Source organism: Zootermopsis nevadensis, unplaced genomic scaffold (genome assembly GCF_977971745.1).
Source record: "Zootermopsis nevadensis isolate Lab colony 2312 unplaced genomic scaffold, Znev_1.0 Znev_ptg000024l, whole genome shotgun sequence".
Lineage (NCBI taxonomy): Eukaryota > Metazoa > Arthropoda > Insecta > Blattodea > Termopsidae > Zootermopsis > Zootermopsis nevadensis.
In genome coordinates, this window is record NW_028259156.1 from 19866038 (window position 1) to 19885927 (window position 19890).

Here is a 19890-nt window from a genome sequence, read left to right on the forward strand (position 1 = left end):
GGTCCGGATCCTGTATTCAGAAAAACGGCTGAAAGGACATACAGATAAATGTTAAAAACAAATTTTGCTTTCAAAATGGTGACCGTGACGTAATAGCAGTTAGCGCCGACGTAATTGTGCAAATCCTTCTCCAACATAAGCCCCTGCGCTTACACTTGCTCCCCCTTTGCAATGAATCACTGTAGTACTCCCCCCTTCGATATCCTTCATGACTACCTCTCCCCCTCCTTCCCCCCCCCCCAGCCATAGGACGAACTGCACTCATCTTTCTCTTGTTTCCTGATTCCGCAGTCGACGCGTGGCGTTCGTATCGTCAAGGTTGCGTGTGTAAGTCGTCGTTTGTTTTACTTCAGATGTTCGAATGTTCGTTACGTAATTTTGAGGTTAAGGACAGCGCGTAGTAAATTCGCGCCAAAGTCGAAACCCTCGTATATGTCATTACGATTACTGAAACAAACTGTGAGTAAGAAAGAATTGTGCGTGTGTGTATATGGAAAGTCGTGTGTACGGACAATTTTTCAGTAAAGGGGCGATGAAGTGGGAATTGCTTACGTGTTCTGTCGGATATCATGTGACAACTCAGCACATGAATATCATCTGTGAGTACAACTGGATTTAATACAGCTGACATAATTTACCGTCTTCATTTGGACAGAAAACGCACTGACTGTCGACCGTAGGAAACCATCCAGATTTTGAGGTAATTAAACATACCAATATGCACTTAAAGTACGTCATTTTGCCATTACGATAAATGTCAGTGTCCTGTGTTCGGACCTGCCTTCATTGGCCTGCAAGCTGCTAGGCTGTGTTCTGTTACAGAATTTCTATGGTATCATAATGTGTAATTTCAACTGTTGGAAAACTGCAGTTAATTAGGTTTCACTGTCGGGGGATATGGAGATATGCCCATTACTAAAATCGATCATAGGGGAATGTGTTCATTTTACTTCCTAGGCCTAAGTACCAAAACTCTTAGCTATTGGATAGGAGACTGTGGAGCCCAAGGCCAGTCTTTGCTCCTCCGGTGTTCGCACCCCGGTCATCCAGTTCGTAGTCAGACACTGTGCTAACTGAGTTACCCTGGTTCGTGCATTGGTGGAACCAAATTTGATGTAAATCCGTTGAAGCTCATCACATGTAACATGTGATACTGTTCCCCTGTCCCCCAGCCGCTGCAACTGGTTCATGGCTTCTTTGACTGCACGCACGGAGCATGTCAGGGTCTTCATGAAATTCAGTACTGACGGGTCGTGGATTTGATTCTCGCTCGAGGCATAAACGTTTTTCTGTGTAGTAAGTAGAGGCCTTGCAGTAGGCCGATCCCCCATCCAAGGGATCCTAACAAATCTCTGAAGACTATACATTGTTTTAGAGGCTTTTTTCCATGCTCGAGTATCTTAATTCAGAAGCAGGTAAATGCTCATCTGATCAAGAAATTCCAGTTCTTTGAGGAATCTAATTTTTCGTTGCCTTATATCGCATTCTCGTCTGTTCTCGCGATTCTCCGTTCTGTTCCGCAAGTCATTATCGCTCAAAGATGTTTCACTATTGATTATTTATCACCTTTCAGGATGTCCATGTAAAATTAATTTCTTGGAGTACTTACGTAAGTTTTCAACTTACTTTACTTTCACTAGAAGGACGAGGACGAAGTGGCTGCTGCCAACTTAAAAGCACTCGCCCAAATCCACTTACTGAGACCTTCCGAACACTGTTAATAACTCAATGGGTACATTTCACATTTCTCAGATGCCTTGCCCGTCACACCACTTCTCGATTTGGTCACCATGACAGTATTAGGATAAAAATGGGAACGTTTTTATTGTGTATTTTTCTCCATTCTCTCGCTGCTACCTCAGCCTTGGGTCAAATGTTCACCTCACACGTTGATCTGCAAGAGCCGCTGGCCTTGGTCGATATTTAGTATTAAAATGAAGCGCCTCGGCCATTGACTTTTAATTGGAAATCAACTCCTGAACAATTACGTCTTTGCGTTAGACATTTCGGACTACAAAGAGAACCTTTGTGTGCTGCATTAACATCCTTCGAAGGAGAAAGAAACCCCACAAATTATGCTTGAGCCCGCGTGCATCGCGAGTTCCTTTCTAACTCTTGAACGAGGCCTGACATCTGCCCCATCGAACAAGAAGACGTTTCTTGTTCAGCGTAACTAATCCTTTCCAGGTTACAAACGAGATACTTTCTTGAGGTCACTGGCTTCTTGCCTGTCAATTTATTAGCATCTGAGGTCGACGAAGTAACCGTGTTCCGCCATCTTTCTTTTCATAAATGTTCATCTTCTGGGTAGTAACGCCGTGTGGACCACGTTCATACCTGAAGATAGAGGTAGTATGTTCCAAGAAATCGTTTGAATCTGAGTACAAGTCCATACGACGTCACAACCCAAAACACCAAACCAGACATCTCTGTCGAGAAAACCTCAGTCTTTGCCCTTCATTTAGGAAGAGACCACGTTTCACCCCCAAATAGTCAAACGAGGACGAAGACGGTTCTCGAAACGTCGCTGTTTTCTCTGTTAAGCCGCTGGCAGCCAGAGAAGGGTTCATTACACTTGGTCGCCGTGCGCGCCATCAGTCGGCCACAGCCAATTCGGTCGTCACACGCCCCGTCCTCCGAGCGACCTAACGAACGGTTACACCAGCTGAGCAACTGTCATTCTTAAGGACTGCCCTGTGCATCAGCGGACATCGTCTCACGACGTTTCGGGAGTTGGCACTGCTCTCTTATCCAGTAACAACAAAGTAGCAAAATTGAATGGTTTGTCGCTGGACACGGACATTGAAATGTCTTCTCCGTTTCAGTCGTTTGCCTCAGCCCCACGAAATTGAAAAGGCGCGCCCGACATTCAATTTATCACCAGTTAATGGCTGTCATTTTGTCGATGCAGGTTACAGATTTGTTTTTGTTGGATTACACAATTAATCAGTCATGGGATTCCAGCGACGTAGCCAAGCTTTTAACCTCCTACAATGGGATAATGTTGCGTTAGCGCCATTAATCTTGCAGCGGATAAACAATGACACTCAGTAACAGAACACGATCGAAACGATGAGAGAAGTGGAGGCGTGTTTTTGCGAGGGTAAGCCCAAGTTTGAGGTTATGTGCTACGCGTTTCAGTTGTTACAGAATTAGCGCGTTGCTTGATTTCGAAGTAAAATTGTTCCGGATCTCGAATCTCATCTTTCGGGAACAGTAACACGAAGAAATTAAATACAGCGAAGTCCTTAGTCTCATCTTTTCACAGAAATACAGATTAAGTGTTCTTTTGATGAAACAGCGAGCATGCGTTCGCATTAGTTTTTAAAACGTGCCGTGCCAAAAGCGTTTCGGATTATAAAATTTCAGTTTTTAAATTGTAACATTTGAAGCCTGGATGATCTGTTGTGTGTCTGAAATGGTCGTCGTTTCGAGTTAAAACGAGGCCTGTGTAGGCATTCAGCTTTAATATTATTGCATCGGTTGTCAATTTAGATGAACTGCTTTCGTTTCTTGAGTCGTCACGCTTCACTGCTGGAAATCTGGGCCACTTGGTCTTCAAAGCGTCGTGTGTGTTCACTGTGCAGATTTTACTGAGGTAACGCGAGCTGTTGGCGTTGAAATTGCGTGGTTTTATACCCGTCTGCTGCATTCTGTGTACTGAATCACGTGATGTTCATGAGAAAGGTCAGTTGGTTAATGTTGTGTAGGGAAATCGCTGTTCGTTCTGAGAATCACGTGAAACATATGGAAACAGTACGTGGGCAGTCACTGAATTTTGAAGCTTGTGGTAAATATAGTTACCACAGCGCTGAGAAGGGTTACGGCGAATGTGTACATCCTCATTCCCACGTGTTGGGAACTTGTGAGGATGCGCTATGGTGCCCCGCCGTGGGAAGTGCAATGGACCAGCTCGTCGTGGAGTCAATGACCCAGTGGGAACAGACCACAGCAATTCTCATCTGCAACCAGCGATCCGCATCACTCACCTCTCCTCGTCTCTTCCTCTCCTTTGTTCATCTCTCTGTTTCTGTTCTATTCCTTTCCCTTTTGTGCCGGAGAAAAGAACGTACACTGCAGCCGGCCTGCGAGAATTTTGCTCGTATTTCGTTAAGTATCGAAAAATGGGTCGAATGAAAGCTGTGCCTCGTTTCGTGTTTCTGCTTATTCCGACCTGAGGGACCGCGGAGCACTGACCATTTACCACGGATAAAAATCCAAATGACTTGAACCAGAAGCAGAGCGCCCCAGCAACTCCAACTTCGCGCGAAGCGAAGTTCCAGCTTTGTCGGCTGTTACGTCAAGAACGACCCGACCTACGAAAACTGTCTCAAACAAAATGCTGATCTCACTTTACTAATGGAGACGTTCCTCGGTGTCCTGAATATCTAATGAACTTCAGGAATGAATAACCTAACCTAACCATGCACATTGTGTTTCATCAACGGAAGTCGCTAGTTACCGTGGACTCTGCGCGCAAACAGAAGGCTGTATTCTTGGTAAATAATCCTCGGCGTTACCGGGTTAACGACTTGAAGCACAAATATCATCCAATTTCGTTTGTACCTCACAGAAAACACGTCGCGTATTTTGTGTGATTTAAAATATGTAGCCACTGTCGGGCTTCCCCCCCCCCCCCCGCACGCTCTCCAGATATTATCTCCATGGCGCTGACTCCTTAGGGCGGCCGCACACCAACTGCGTCAAGACAAGCATCAAGACATGAGACAAAAGACGCATTCTTGCTTCATTCGTGATTCAGACTCGAGTCCGCACACCGAAGCGTCTCATCACGTCTTCTCTAGTTGATGACATGACGTCGTCCAGTGAGGAAGATATTTTAATGTTCGTGTGGCTGAAAGTACGTAAAGGAAGGAAACGGAAGTGGATTCATGACTTTAATGAGTCGTGTGCGTACGTTTTAGCGCGCGACTTGTTAAATGATCAGGTGATTTTCCAGTCTTATTATCGAATGTCCCCAGAATCCATTTGTGCTCCTACTCTTTGAAACCAAACGTAGCTCTTCGTTGGCAGAACAAGTTCACTTTAACATAAATCTTTTCGTTTTATGTGTGAGTGAGAGCAGACTTGTACGAAACGAGCTTAAGCTCAATGTGTGTAATAGTTAATTCAGTCATTAGCTCATTAAAATAAAATTAATCAGTGCACTTACCATCTACGTTTCCTTCTTTTGAAACCGCATGCCAAGCTTTGTCAACCTCCTCCTTGTCTGAGTGGCCCGGGGTCGAATATCGTATATTACCGGGAATTTCGCTATCTTAATGTTTGTTCACTCTTCACTCATGTCGATGACGTACACTGGTGCTGTTCCTTGAGTACTGATGTCTCAGTCCTGACGCACAGAAAAGGAACATGCCGAGTCTCGCTGCACGTGTCTGCATCATGACTCAGACCGGTGTGCGGCGGTTTTCATAATCTCATTCGTTTCAACTGTGCTCCTTTCTTTGCGTCATGTCGCAGACATCGTGTCTTGACTGTTACATGTCTTGACGCATGCCGGTGTGCGCCTTTTACTGAATCAAACGGTTCATTTCCGTGTTCACAAGAGCCCGTCGCCGCCGGGTTCCTCTCTTGAGTCACTTGAATCCAATCCACGCACCGTCAAATCAGTTTGATCGTCATTTCGTCGCTAAGCCAATTAGGAGTTCGAGAACTTGCATTTCGTTAAACGACCGCTAAGTGAAGGAGAATTAGACGCGGGTTCAGTTTGTAGGAAGAGGAAGGCAGAAGAATAAATCGGGATCAAAAGCAAGGAGACGATCGGATGCAGGAAGTGCGCAGTGGTTTCGCCCCTTCTGGTCGCGCGGACGGCGGCTGCGAGTCATAAGGATAAACCGTGAGCCACTACAGCCGGAACGGGTATTAGGACCACGGGCGAGGAACCGCCGATCTCAGTCCCCGCCGTCTCGATGCCAAGAGCCTTGTCGAGCGGGCGGCCTACGGGCGACGGCGTTTCTCAACTTTCCGATATTGTTGTTGCCATGGCGACCAGATGATGTGGTGCAGTTAGTCAGGTAATTGTAGGAGCGCGGGTTCCTCTGAATGAACTGGAGTTGCGCGCGTGTGCCATCCACATTGACGTACAGCTGGACCGGAAGCAACTATGCATGTGTCCGGTGGTCAGCTTCACACTCCGGCCGCCGCCGCCCGTAGGGACAGCCTTGTGGCTGGAGATCCAAGCCCGAGTCATCTTAAAGCGGACAGTCTGTCAAGCAGCGTGCCTTATCTTAAGTTGCTAGATTGAAGGAACCAGTCTGTCTGTCGGCGGCCCTGGCACGCAGTGTCCTCTCGTGGTTATTCCCAGTTTCTCCAAGCGACTTTCAGGGGTCCACAAGTGCATGTTCTTGTGTTTAATGAACTATCAGTCGCATTGAGAAAGGTTCAGATTGTGTTTTGAGCGACGATGTTTACGCAGGCTGGGATCAGGTCGTGTCCCATGACAGTGCGTTCCTATGGCAACAGAAGAGTGTGGTCGAGACTGTGCAGCGCGCTCTTTGCGTGTTAAATATTAAACGTGGCCGCCATTCCTCCGGTCCAGAGTGAGATGTGGATGACCCTGTTTCTCCCATTAAGGTCCATCAGCCTCCTTCACGCCGTCATCCGGATCACTGGTCGTGGCGTGATTTCAGATTGCGACTTGTTTAACGAACGGCAGCCTCCGACATGTCCAAGGCTTTTTCTTACCGCGTAACAACAGGTGCTTATTGACCAGCTGAGCAACTGCCAGCTGTCGCAAGAGCGGTCACATCGTTCGTAGGTCACTGCGCTGCATGGCTCAGGTCCAGTAAGGAAAGATAAGCAGTTTCCAGAGCCACGAGGGGATTGAGAGGGAGCAGTGTCAGGGTTACGAGGACGCTGTTGTACCCCTCTGTAGCCATGGCAACGGCAGCAGCCACACTCGGTACAGTTATCTTCAGAAGCTAATGCCCCTGCAGCCCGTTCGAACTGCGTGGAGCAGTGGATATGACGAAGTGTTTATGAAAGCGATGAAATATGAAGGCAGGGAATGGCGTCGCGTGACCCTTCCCGTTTCTATGGCAACTGGGCCCACAGCGCAGTCGAAGAATATCGAAAACGAATCAACTGCCGCATTACGGTGGTTGTCATGACAACGCTTGGTCACATTCTTGATCGGTTATCGCTGTGTTACTCAGTTTCCCCTTTAAAAGGGCCACGAGCGCGTCCTTGCACATCCCTACGTGATTATTTATTGTCGTCGTATCATGCCGTTTACGTTCGAGCTACTTTTGCGGTTCGAGCAGTGTTATTATATAACCTACGAAGTTCTGACCTCGTGAGTTTGCCTCGCCCCCAAGTACCACTGGCGTCATATTCGGGGGTGTTTTGGCTTTGTCGTGTTACTGACTTGTGACGCATTTTTTGTATTTCGTCAGACATTACCACTGGATTTTTTCTGTTCTGCAATATTTTCGTCGTGACCTTGAATCTCTTTGGAATCAATGCTCGTCCATCATTTCGCAGGTCCGATGTCCTGTCAGCTTTCTGGCAGTGACTGATCGCAGCGCGCATCGGAAGGACGAAACCCGTCCATCGGCGGACTCGGACACGGCGCCTGATCACGTGTTGATCTCGATCGAGATCGCTTAGAGTGGATCGGGATCAGGTCCAAGATACAGTGACAGCAGGACTGAAGAAAACCGTGGAATCTGAATAACCTATATTATGTAAAAGAAATGTAATTGCGCTGATGGTGCATAAAGTTTTAGAGCCTCTTCGCACGCCAGGCTTAAAAATACGGGCTTCGCGTGCATTTTAAGCACCGCACGTTGGATCGTAACTTACTTAAGTAGCGAGCGGGTCTCTACGGCAGCTGGAAAGTAGGAACGAATTTTTCTTTAAGGAATCGAGAGTGTGCTGATGCTTGCGTGAGTGATGAAGGAGTACAGGCGTTATGTAGCTCGATTGAGATGAGTGGGTGGTTATGTGCAGTGGACATGGGACTGGATCGTAATGAGTTACTATTTGTCGGGGTTCTGTCCCAAATTCGAACGTGGTACCTGCCGAATACAAGGGGCGTGGTTAAGATTCAAGGAAGAAAAATATGCAGATACAAATTTAGGTCGGGCGCATGCGCGGGTTTCGTTTGTTCTTGCCGCGGGCCGGTGCGCGTTGCCCGAGAGAACCGCTGTTGACGGAGCCGAGGTCGGAGCAGCTTCAAGGAACGGGCCGATCGCACGTAAGCGTCAGAGTGTGGCGGATTCCGCTGTGAGCAGGTTTTGCTGTGTTCTAATTGAGTGAGCCCGTGTCTCGACCTCCTCATGTTTCCGCGACTTGCGGGAACCTCGCACGCAGTCTTTGATTGGGCCTCTAGAGGGTTGGATTATTTAAGGAACGAAACAGCTTGGCTCCTCCGTGAAGCTGATTGATGCAGCCGTCTGCCTGGTGGATAATTTCGACTGTTCAGTCGCTAGCAGAAACCAAACAGAAGACGGCTAACAGATCTTATTGAGTTAGTTGCCTGCTCCTGGCTCCAGGGTGTGGTCGCCGTCTCGCTGTGCTGCTCGCGCAAACCTTAGCATCGCCGTATTTAATTAAGAGAAGCAAGGAAATGAGTTCATGATCCGCCTCGGTTTGGAAGGCCTCCGCTCCACGCGGGAGAGAAACTTTCAAGGATTTCTGCGCGCGTTCTGTGAATCAGTGATCAGGCACAGAATGTTAATAATCTTTATTGATCCCAGGCTGCTCGTTTTTAAGTTGCAGTTTTGTAAAACGTGCACATACTGTGCTCGCAGTTTGTCATAGAACCCGCATATTGTAAAAGCATGCAACCCGCGACAAATGCGAATTGGTATGACGTGAGTCGCGCGTTTGACAAGAAGTGGCCGCTGCAGTCGGGACGATGTCGCGTTTTGATTCTACGTCTTTCTGCTCTGGCTCGTTCAATTGCCATTTTCCGTCTTCCGCGGTCGACGGCGATCGGCGCCCCTCACGAAGGACTTGGTTGGACCGTAATTCCACTGCCTTGCGCCCTCCTCTCTTGTTTGTAGGGCCGCGTCTCCTTCACTTCTCGACAAACGCGCGAGACTCGTGTGTCTTTTTCGACTTTTGATTTGATGTTTCGCCTGTTCCAGAGACCACGTGGTTAGGTTAGGTTAGGTTAGGGAAATGAAGACTGCTCGGTCTGAGGATTGTAAGCAATCCGTGAGTACATTCTCTTGACGAAATGCAGAATTGTTGATTGTTAAAGTATATGGTACATATAGTTACCACTGGGTTAAATTTTTATCCGTTATTTTTAGGGCTGTTTTTTATTTTTAATTTTTTCCTTCGTGGCTTTCCGGACAGTTTCGTCTCTTCCTACCGCTCGTGGAAAGACGTCTCTTCTTCTGTCGACGTGTTTGCGTGTGTCGTTTCTTTCCAAACAAGTTTTGACAGCCTAACATTTCTTCCGCCGAGTTACGACATGACGCGGGATGCTGACAGGGCTGCCAACGTTTACGCGATGCCATTACACAATTACCTGTGTGAGAGAAAGGCGTACAGGCTTTCTGTCTGGAAAAAGTTTGTGCTGCAAGTTGAAGGAAGCTTTTCAGTTGTCTTTGGAAACAAAGCTCAGTGGTCACTTTTGCGTCTTTGCCTCCGTCCACCGACGCAGGGCTTTGTTATTGTCGTGGGCGCAGCCCGCACTAGACCCAGTCTATTTAACGCCCCGAGCGTGAAAGTTAGAAGCGATAACAAATCGAAACTGCATTCGCGAAGAAATGAGATCGTTGCTAGCTTCCGCCGCTGTTCAGAAACGCAAGGGTCGAGACGATTTCACCAGCTGCTTCTTAAGAGTGCGAAACTTGGGCTGTGGGTCTCCCCGCAAGCGCCTGCATGGCGTGCGGCGGGGCGCTTCGCTTGTTTTGTGTGATTTAAAGCACGTCGGTCCACTCGCTGAAGTATTTCATTCCTCCGTCCGCCGACCGACGCTGAATAGTCCCCGTGTACGTTGGCCGCCCTCTTTCAACAATGCCGAAGCGCCGTTAATATTCAAATGAATTTCATCTCCGCGCCTTTCGATATTGGATGTTGTTCATTACGTAAGTTACGACGCGTGTCCTGCACCGGATGTTCGCCCCCCCACCCCCCACCCTCGATAAGTAATGGCCTTTGGGGCATTATTTTAGCGTTGTTCTGGGATTACCAGCAGAAACGAAATGTACGTACGTTCATTGCGGTCTGTGTAGATCGGCCAACGTGGTCTCGAATGAATGAACCGGAAGGGATGCGGATGGAGGCGGTCGTGGTGTGATTCAAGACGTGCCTGGAGGGGCTGAGAAAATCCACGACGTTTGAACCAGGGACTTCGGGTGCGTGGTGCATCATCGGCGGAGAGCGAGATGAGATTTCACCGAGAACTGACGTTGACGCAAGGCGACGGAATGCGCCATTGCACTGTTTCCTCCTTCTCTGATCTCAGTCCCGTGCGGGTGCACATCTCTTGTTACATTTTCCGCCAGCAGGTTGGCTACCATGAGGCATGTCATGGGACACTGACTTGAAATAGGCCACGATCACTTGCATAATTTGCAACACGCATAATTGATACAGTTTTAGGCCCAGGGCCGACGTGAAGGTAAGGATTCTGAAGGAAGCGGTCGCACTTGGTTTAAAGGGACCTGTCCGAGGTTTGAAATGGGAACACGTCTGAATACAAGCCCCCAGCAGCGAAATAAACCAGTCAGCACAAAGCTCGCGTCCCGTGGACGCTCTGTGTACAGAATGGCTGACGAGGCAGGATGGCCCCTCCGACCGACACAGCGGCAGCGGGTTTGTGGTGTCCATGGAAGCTTAAAATGGTTTGCTCGCTCCAAATTTGAACTTCGGCGTCACATTATTATCGCCTTGGTTTAAAACGAGTGGACTGACATTTATTTATTTATTTTGCACTTTTAATCTTGGCTTCTCTTTGTGGACTTCTAGTTCCCGTTGTGTGATTTTTGCGGGAAGGAAAATTTCATTTTACGCCGTTCCTGACTCTGGCGGCGTTGGAGCGACGTGTATGTAAGAACAGTTTCACAAAGTTAAAATTAAATTTGGAACTGTATCTTTCCTCCTCCCCCCCCCCCCCCCCTCCCACACTCTTTGTCGTGGCTGTAATGTTTCTTGTTATCGCCATGGCAACTCGGGTCTTCTTAAAACACTTGACTGCAGCAGGCCGTCCGGCTTGTGGCGCCTGGAAATCTCCCGAAACTGTTCCCGGGAAGGAAAATACGCGCGCTCCGACGTTTCGTTCCGGCTTGGCTCGTGGGCTGAACTGGCGCGTAAAATATTTGTATGAAGCAACAGCGCGTTGACGTTGGCTGCCGCAAGGGACGACGACGTTCTTAATGGAACGCGCAATGTCGATCGAACCCCGCCCGTGACGTCTGCTCTCTCCTCTGAGCGTGATTCTGCTTCTTGACGCACTAAAACATTCGCTAATCACGCCCATTGTCCTTGCGGCATGAGAAATCTGCCGAAAGCTCTCGATAATGCCACCAAGACACCCAGGGTTTTTTTTTGGGGGGGGGGGTTCCTGGAACTAACTTGCCTTCTAACACGCCCTAGAACACTTCATTGCATTGGGCGTGTATCATATCACAGAGCAGAGGACGAAATGACTCGGCGATGAGAAGTGGTCCGCTCCATGCTCTTGTATTTACTAGGTCTTCCTCAGTTCCTAAAGGCAGTCCTTGGAAAAACGTTTCCTTCCATATCTTTGCCTGGTCGTCTTATTCAGACTCTTATATCAAAATTGCATTGCCCAAGATTCGCACGATTACGTCGTTTCTACATTAATGTTATTTTGATATGTCTTCATTCTGTGAATAAGCGGGTGTTTTATACGCACCAGCCGCTGATTCGTCCGTTGAGTCTTGTTCTGTACGAGGTTCAGCGAGTTCAGACACGCCCCTCGCTCATTTGCGCGGCCGATCAACTTCGCAGCATCCCGCAGGACCACAAGCCGGCAAAGGAACGCCAGTGGCCGTATCTTCACCCTGCTCGAGTCGTGAGTCACCGTGAGTCACATGCCAATACGAGAGGGTGACATCCCCTCAAACCCCCCCCCCGCAGCAGCGGCATCCAGTGACTCAGCTGGTGCACAGGGGCACGGCTTTCTTTCTTTTTTACCGACTGGCTCCGCGGAGCGCGGTCCTGCACGGCGATGGCCGTTCGGAGAGGCTCCGTGCTGCTATGAATGGTGAGGATTTGCTGGTACTCGACGTTCGCCTGGAGAGACTGAGGCAAAACTAAGTGGCCTCTGCAGTGACTCCATGAAGTCGAAATGTCTTAACCCCCGCCCCCGCCCCGAGCTGCGTTACGTCGCTCTCTCTCTCTCGTGACAGTCGTTTCTTTCCGGGGCACAGGCGACGCCGAAGATCTTGACGTCATCGCCACTTAGAGCCGGCGTCTCACGCTTCGACCTCTGCTTTTAATTACCCACGCCACTGGCTGAATAACCTTCATTAGACGAGATGACAGATTGCTCGCTCTCTCGGTTCAGAAACCAACGACTGTTTCAGTTACTCTTTGGAACAGAAGCTAACAGTCGCCAAGCTGGTCAAGTAATTCACCAAATCTTATGCATCCTTAGCCAGAAGAATCCAAATTCGCTCCGACTGTGCGTGTGCGTCACTGACGTTGGATCTCGAGAAAGCAGTCATTGATGCCGTCATGACCTCTATCTTTTCAAGAGTCGTGTGTGCCCAGGTTCCTCTCAAGGCGGTGTCCGTCCGTCCGTCACTTCCCAAGAGACTCGAAGGATTCCAAAAGATTTAACTTCAACCCGAACGTGTCCAGACTTAATCTTGCTCTTGTCTTCACTCGTTAGCGACTTATCGCCTGTACCGGCCTTAAAATCGCTTTTCTTTGCTCCTGCCTTCTGTCTACACGGTCTTCCCATCTCTTCAGACTGCGCTGCCGACCTCCGTCTCGTCCTGTGTCCTTTACCTCACGGCGACCGCGACGGGGGTGGGGGAGGTCGTGATACTTGACAAACTTCCTTCTTTCAGAGTTTCCATGGCAACTTATCAGTTGTATTCCTTCAGGACAGAAATAGCAAAGTCTACGTTTTCTGACAGCGCCCGACGCGGTTCTGTTCCTGAATTTTTTCAAGCAGCAAATAAATGCAGACGACAGAGCAAGTGTTTTTGAACGAGATATCTCGTGCGTGGAATGGAAAGCGTTGACACAGCAGAGAGCCTCCGGTAGTTTCTCGAGGCAATGAATTTACCTCTGAAAAATGAAACTTGGTTGTAATTTAAGGAAATGCGCTGCCCCCATCGGCTCCACCCGCCATAATTTTTAATTATTCCAGGTCGCGTGTTGCTTGTCTCGAGCCAGCTGTTTCCTAATGGGTGCGAACAGAACAATTTTTCAGCGGAAAATTGTTCCTCTTTGTTCAATTGGTGCGGTTGGAATGCGGTGTCACGCGTTCCTGGGACTTCTTGTGTGCTCTTGGATAGATTGATGACATAAACACAGCTGCGTTCACACTGGTGCGCTTACGAGGTGTCGCTGGAAATACGGAGACATCCGCTCTCGTGGGCTGTTCAGATCGGACGAACTGGCACTGGCCTTCGTTGGTTTTCGTCCTAAGAAACGCTGTTCTTTCCCGTCAGTGTGTTTCCGAGATAACGTGTCATTGGCCATTGGAAGGCCGCGAAAGTTTCAAAAGTGCAGTACGGACTTGTGGCCTCGTATTATGACGTAGTACGGCGAAAAGGAGTTTTGAAGACGAAAGAAAGTGCTCGAACCTTGAGAGTCTGTCCGCAGGGTGATTGGCGCGGACGGCGTGACTTCTGCTCGCAGCTGAGCTGGCGTCGAAATAATGCGGAGTCCATTTCTGCGGGGATCTCGTTCCAGTGATGATAATGGCACTGGGATCCCTGCCATTTGTTTTTGTGTTTATAGTATTGATCCGCTGGGAGCAGCAGCAGCGGCGGTCCACACGGAAGGGCAGACTCTTGTTTCTTACGCACACAATAGTAGGGAGGAGACCTCGTCAGCTGGTCCTCTGGGCCTCGGCAACTGAAGATGTGACTTCTGCTGTCTTAAGGAGATATCTCCGCGGTCGCTGAACGTTGGTGTTTGCATTAGTTGCACGCGTCACTCCCACAGCCGACAGATGTCCTGATGGAACGCTTAGTTTTGCCGGGTGACTGATGTGTTATTGGGCGTAATTTAATTAATGAAATGATTAATTCGAAATGTTTTTGTTCTCTCCCAACCCGCGTCTTAATGAAGACACCGTTCATAAATCACGCTGCCAGGGTCGCGTTCTCTAGTCGATTTAATTGGACAACTAACTCCGTAATGCTTTAAGTTATGTCTGAGGCTTTCAGAACAAACTGCGTACGATCCCTCTCTCCTCTCGAACACATCCGCAATGTCCGAATACCCTCGTTTGGTCCAGTGCTTTACGAGCGGAGACTGGGCAGGCAGCAGGGATTCGGGAGGAGGCGATCGTAACCCTCTTTAAGGCACTGTTCAGTTTGTATCATTTCTTGCAGGTCATGGGGCACTGACGGGCCGAGGTGGGCCCGCGGGCCGCAGGCATGCGCCTCTCGTGGCCCAGCCTGACTCAGACCCCGGCAGCCGCAGGCGCGGCCATGACGACGCATCAGCCGGAGACGCAACCGCCACCGGAACTGGAGTCAGAGATCGACGAGTCGGAGCTCCGGAGGGAACTCCTGAACGACGTGAGTCCCTCAGACAGTTTCAGTAACACGGGCTGCAGATGCGGGGCCATGTTCGGTCCTCAGGATCCAATTCCTGGGAAACGGCGTCTGAGCATCGGCAGTTCCGTGATACAGTCGTTCTCTTTTGTTTACTCTGTGTTCATGCGCCACGTTTTAGTGGACATTTAAGGAGTGCGTGAGCTGACAGTGGGAACCTTCACTACCTTAAAGTATTCACTTACAAGTCCCTACCTCCTGATGCCATTCAGTTCCATAGACCTGTAACTTCTGTAGTTGAAACAGCGTCTTGAATGTCACTTCCGGTTCGCTTGTACGGACATCGCCTGCCGATGATGTATAGACTACCCGCACAGACGTGGAGCAGAAGAAGTTGCCTACGGAGCACGGCGATAGCCCCAGCGCGCGGCAGTCAACTCGGGCGGAAACTGAACTGTCGTTCTCTGTGTCTTCCTGCGTTTCTCCAATTCTTCACGGACATTTTCTTTCTTGCTTCTTGCTTCTTGATGTTTCCAGACACAGCGTCGTCTCCACACTTCCTTCCCCAGAAAGCTGGTAGTCGCCCAACCGGTCGAGAGATTCCAGGCATTGCCGCTCACGGCTCAGTCGGAACTTTTTCTGAGCCTACGGGACATGACCTCCCCCTTATGCGTTAACTTTACTCCTCTTGTCTGAGGTGCGTACGGCTCGTGATCGAGCAGGCGTGGGATTTTTAAGAGTAGGAAAATTCACTTTTGACATTTGGAGGCTCGCGAAGAGGCTCGGTTGGTCTGCGTTGCCATGACGCCTGGGCGGACACAAATGTGCTTTGTGGCCTGAAGCTTTAGAACAAAACTGAGCGGCTGTGTGAACTACAATTTTCTCTTTCTCTCTTTTCAGAAATGGAGGCAGCTGTTTGACAAGGTAAGTCCTTACTCGTTTTCAATATTTCAAGGACAGGCTTCTGCGTGCAGGCGGATTTATGAAAATTTGTTGTGACCCGAGGGAAAGAGGAGCCAAGTCTTGTCCGAGCTGCGTCTTTAATGTCAGTTACTCGGTGATGCTTCCTAGAAGACTGTGCGGATTCAGATGGCGTTCAGTGGCGTCGCGAAGATTTCAGGAGCCGTAAAGAAGCCGTTCTGCGTCTCTGTGGCCCGTTGAAGTTGTCCTGGCGGCTGTAAACTCGTCCACGTGGAGACGGGGCTCTCGACGCCGAAGTGGAACTAAGGCGCGCATTCACAGGCTGTCGCCATTCCCCGACGCTTGTCGTCGCAGTCCCTCTTGGAATTTGGCTGCCGTGGCCTATTTAAGCCAGCTGCTGTTTCCGCCATGGCCTCGAAACGGGGATCTGTCGATTGCAGATCGCGAGGAGCCCTCGTTCGTGACTGATCGTACTTCGACTGTTTGGGTTTGAACGAAAGACTTCTCGTTGAAGCCATGTTTAAATCACGACGCGCCATCAACTGCACAAGTTAAATGGCATTGACTGGTGAGATGTTGACCGCGGTCGTGGTCTCTTCTAGTGAATTTGTCCGGAGAGACTCGAGAAAGCCACGGATATTTCTGTTATGATTTCCTGTCTGGTAGAAGAAATTGTAACTCGAGACCTTCATGATGGACGCAGCAAGTGTCTCTGAAACGTCTGCCGGTCTTCACGGCGCACGAACCCAGACAACAGTAATCTTCATATTTGCCGCCGTGAGAACCCGACGTCGAGCCTCGGACCCGGTGGGGGAACTCGAGACGCGTTGCCCTTTCTCCCGTCTAGAGCGAGGCAGAGTGAAACGTGTTCCGCGAACTTGATCATCAGGCGGTCGCGAGTGCTCGGTCAACGTTTCCGGCCGCCGTCACTTGGGCGTTTAATTGCTTGCGCTTCTGTGTTCTGGCCTCGCACTGCAGTTTCAACTACCGTCTGGGTGTGAAACTTGGTCTGCTGTTCTGCGGTTACAAGGCAGTTTCGGAGCAGGGAGAATTTGTATGGCCACCCAAGACAGACGTAACTTCGCTTCAGATTTTAAGGGGAAAGAACCTGTTTCTTTCGTCTGGTCTGATTGAAAGTCCGCGTGTGTGGAAAAATTCCAACTTTCAAATGTCATGAAAATCCATTCAAACAGTTCTGTAGTTGTTATGTGCTGGAAGGATGACAGACAGACAGTGAACAGACGTATCGTTACGAATTTTAGTCGAAAACGCTCCAAATATTCAGGACTTTCCTGCGTCTATTCTCGTATTTTCCTTCTTCATTACCGCCATCTTCCTGTTAACCTCTTTTGCCTTCATTTTCTCCTCCTACGTGATTTAATTTCTTCATCATCTTCGTTCTACATTACTTTTTAGTCCAGCAACCAACCAACTAAGCTCCTGGGTTTGGGCGCAACGAAGTTCTGCCGGCCTCCGCACTGCACTGGAGTGCAAATGTGTCGCTCGAACTTCGGCATTTCACGAACACTCTCTGAGCGTGGAACGTGTTCCTGTACGCTTCAGTTTCAGTGAGAGTCCTGAAACACACACAGCGACGTCGCTGAAGCGTCAGTCGCCTCTGAAATGTGGCAACTCGGTCTGGAACGTGCCACTCACATGACGCCTCTTTTTTAAAGATGTTCGCCTTCAGTGTTTTGTCTTGTTGCGTGTTCTGAGCACAAGAGATGCACGGCTGTTGGACGTGCACGGACTTAATTTTGTGTTCGAGGGCTGCATTGGCGAATTTCGTTTGCTAGACGTCAGTTCCAACTACAATAGAGACGACGCATGGAGGATGATCGTGTGTGGAAGGGATTGGCTCATGGTACAGGATCTGCAACATTTTTGAAAATTCTGAATAGTCACAGAACATCTGCTTGTTACGTACGTCATAATGGGTTGTTGCTGGTTCAGTTATCGGAGAACAGCTGTTCACCCCTGCGCCACGCCTGTGACTTCTGCATACCTGCCCGCTAAACATCATGCGAAGTTTTCTTTCGTCACGCCACGCGAAGCCTCTGATCGATCACGGACTGAATGGAAGAACAAGGAGAGGCGGACAGGGACGAACCAGAGGAGCAGCCGAGATGTCCACGTCGCAGCCAAACGCTGCTGACAAGTGAGGATCAGCACCAATGGTGTTGCTCTGTCTGCAGAAGATGTCGAAACTCACGAACTGAACGCCGCGACACCGCTGCAACACATCCGACTCTGCTGTCGAGCGGGCGGTCTGTTCAACATTTTGCAGGCGGTGCAGTTAATAAAATGAGGAAATCCAAAATAAAAATAAAAAAAACGCGGACTGAAGAATCCACGCGAGAATTTTATGAAAATACGAAGACCGGAGAGCAGATGCGGAAATTGTCAATAGATACCAGTTGACTAATTTTCGCGAAACTTCGTACGTTACGCCATTATATGTAACTGCGACCGCGTGCTTTCAGTTTATTACAATTGGTAATAACAAGATGGCGATCGTGAGCCAGTTCCACCCATCCCCACCCTCAACGTAGCCTGTGACTAGATCCATATTAATGTTACCCTGCATTGCTTTCCTTCCCCGTCCGTGCTAAATGTCCAGCTGATCGTATTTTTGTTTCGTGGAAAGCCTCTACCCACTTACGTAATGGAGGTGCAGAGTAAAGCCGAGCAGAGAACTAATTTCTGAACTAACCTAACCTAATTACAAAACTTTTAATCAAGAAGCCAACCCAGCTGCAGAAATGCCTAAGACATTAAACTCTGCTACCAACTTAATTAACTAACGCGGGTAATTTTGTGGAAGCTCGTGGCTGTGTCTTGTCGCTAATCGAAGATGGAATTGAAGGGACACGTGGAACGCCTGACGTGAGGACAGCCTTAACACTGAACCGGCTTCTGGTTGGATACTCGGGCTCCGCTGCGACTGCGTTGTGTGGTTGGGGGAGGCCCTGAACAGGCCGTCGGTACAATATGTGGGCAAAAGCCAACATTGCCAGTAGTTTCAAGGGGATCGCGGCCCTCGGTTTGGGCGTTGTCTTACTTTTACGTAGATCTCGTTTCATTTGTTTACAGATCGAACGTCATTCTGCTATGCCCCCGTTAACCTGCAAGGGGGTGAGCAACCCCGTCGGGTCTTTGACGTCACGATTTGAAAGGGGGGGGGGCAGAAACGAGGGGCGTCTCCTTCTTCATCTTCACTTTTCCGTCAGAGTTTTGCGCTGTTGGCCGCTAGGGGACGCGAGAATGCAGTTAAGCGGCAAGCACGTTTGTTTTCAAAAGCTGCGAACAGATGGCAGGAACAGCTTCTAACTGTAAAAACGTGGTTCTGTTTCGTTGCGGGCTTTTGTCGTTGGACCAGTCGGGGCCCCAGTGGGTACCGACGGGTTTGGTCCAATGAGCACATCTCAGACCAACACCGAGATGAATGCGTGGAGCTTCTCCGCCGAATCTTCCGAGTGCAAATGCGCATTCTTGCGAGATTTTCGCGGCAACTGGCGTGAAGATGGGTATCTTGTGGGTTGTAGCGTCGTCTCCTGGTAGGTACGGACCGACGTTTCAGAGCAGCTTACTATTTCCGTCCTGATGATGGGAATAGTAAGCTACTCTGAAGAGTCGGTCAGTATCTAAGACACACACGGTCCTACATCGTATAAGACAGCCATCTTTAAAAGTACCTTTATCTTACTTTGTGCGTGTCTGCTGAAATAACTCTCGAACCTCCACGCCCTTGCACACCATCTCGTGCGTAGAGCCCGCCGCTGGACCACATCTTCAGGCACTTCCGTTCAGCTTGCAGCCTTGCAATATCTATTTTAATGCCAACTTTCCTTCTACATCTAGGTCTCACTCAGTCCCGTTCATCTCGTCTCCTTTGTTTAAAGGGGAACACGTAGAAAGAAATGAAAAGGTCAGTCCGGCACTGAACCGAAGTGCCTCTGCCAGTGAGGAAGTCTTTAACGTGTTCCGGTAAATGCTCTGTGCCTTGCAGTACGACCCCGAAGGGTTCGGGGAGATCCCGTGGGATGACTTCCTGGAGGTGCTGAACAACCCCGAGTTCGTAGCAGAAGTGGACGCGAACAAACGGGACATCTTGCTCGAGCGCGCGCAGGAGCGCGCGACGACCGCCATCACCTTCCAGGACTTCGTCAATGTGGTGAGTCACTCGCCGCCTCTGCGACGCTCTTTCTTCCTCTTTTTGTGTTCTTCTTCTTCTTCTTCTTCTTCTTCTTTTCACGTGTTGCGCGGAGGTCACACACAGACCCTC

General features: G+C 49.3%; 1 protein-coding gene across 4 annotated transcripts in view; it reads left to right on the forward strand.

The window, feature by feature from the left end:
* The window catches only part of stet (rhomboid serine protease stem cell tumor), a 62495-nt gene that overhangs the window by 3126 nt on the left and 39479 nt on the right, over window positions 1-19890 (forward strand). The window contains exons 1-4 of one of the 4 annotated variants that reach the window (XM_087354811.1): window positions 299-700; window positions 14520-14708; window positions 15585-15608; window positions 19615-19779. In XM_087354811.1, coding sequence (XP_087210937.1) covers window positions 14565-14708; window positions 15585-15608; window positions 19615-19779 — 333 coding nt within the window. In that variant the 5' untranslated portion in view covers window positions 299-700; window positions 14520-14564. Of the gene's footprint in view, window positions 1-298; window positions 701-14519; window positions 14709-15584; window positions 15609-19614; window positions 19780-19890 lie in introns of those variants that run through there. The other 3 variants (XM_087354812.1, XM_087354813.1, XM_022064220.2) reach the window with 3 other exon arrangements.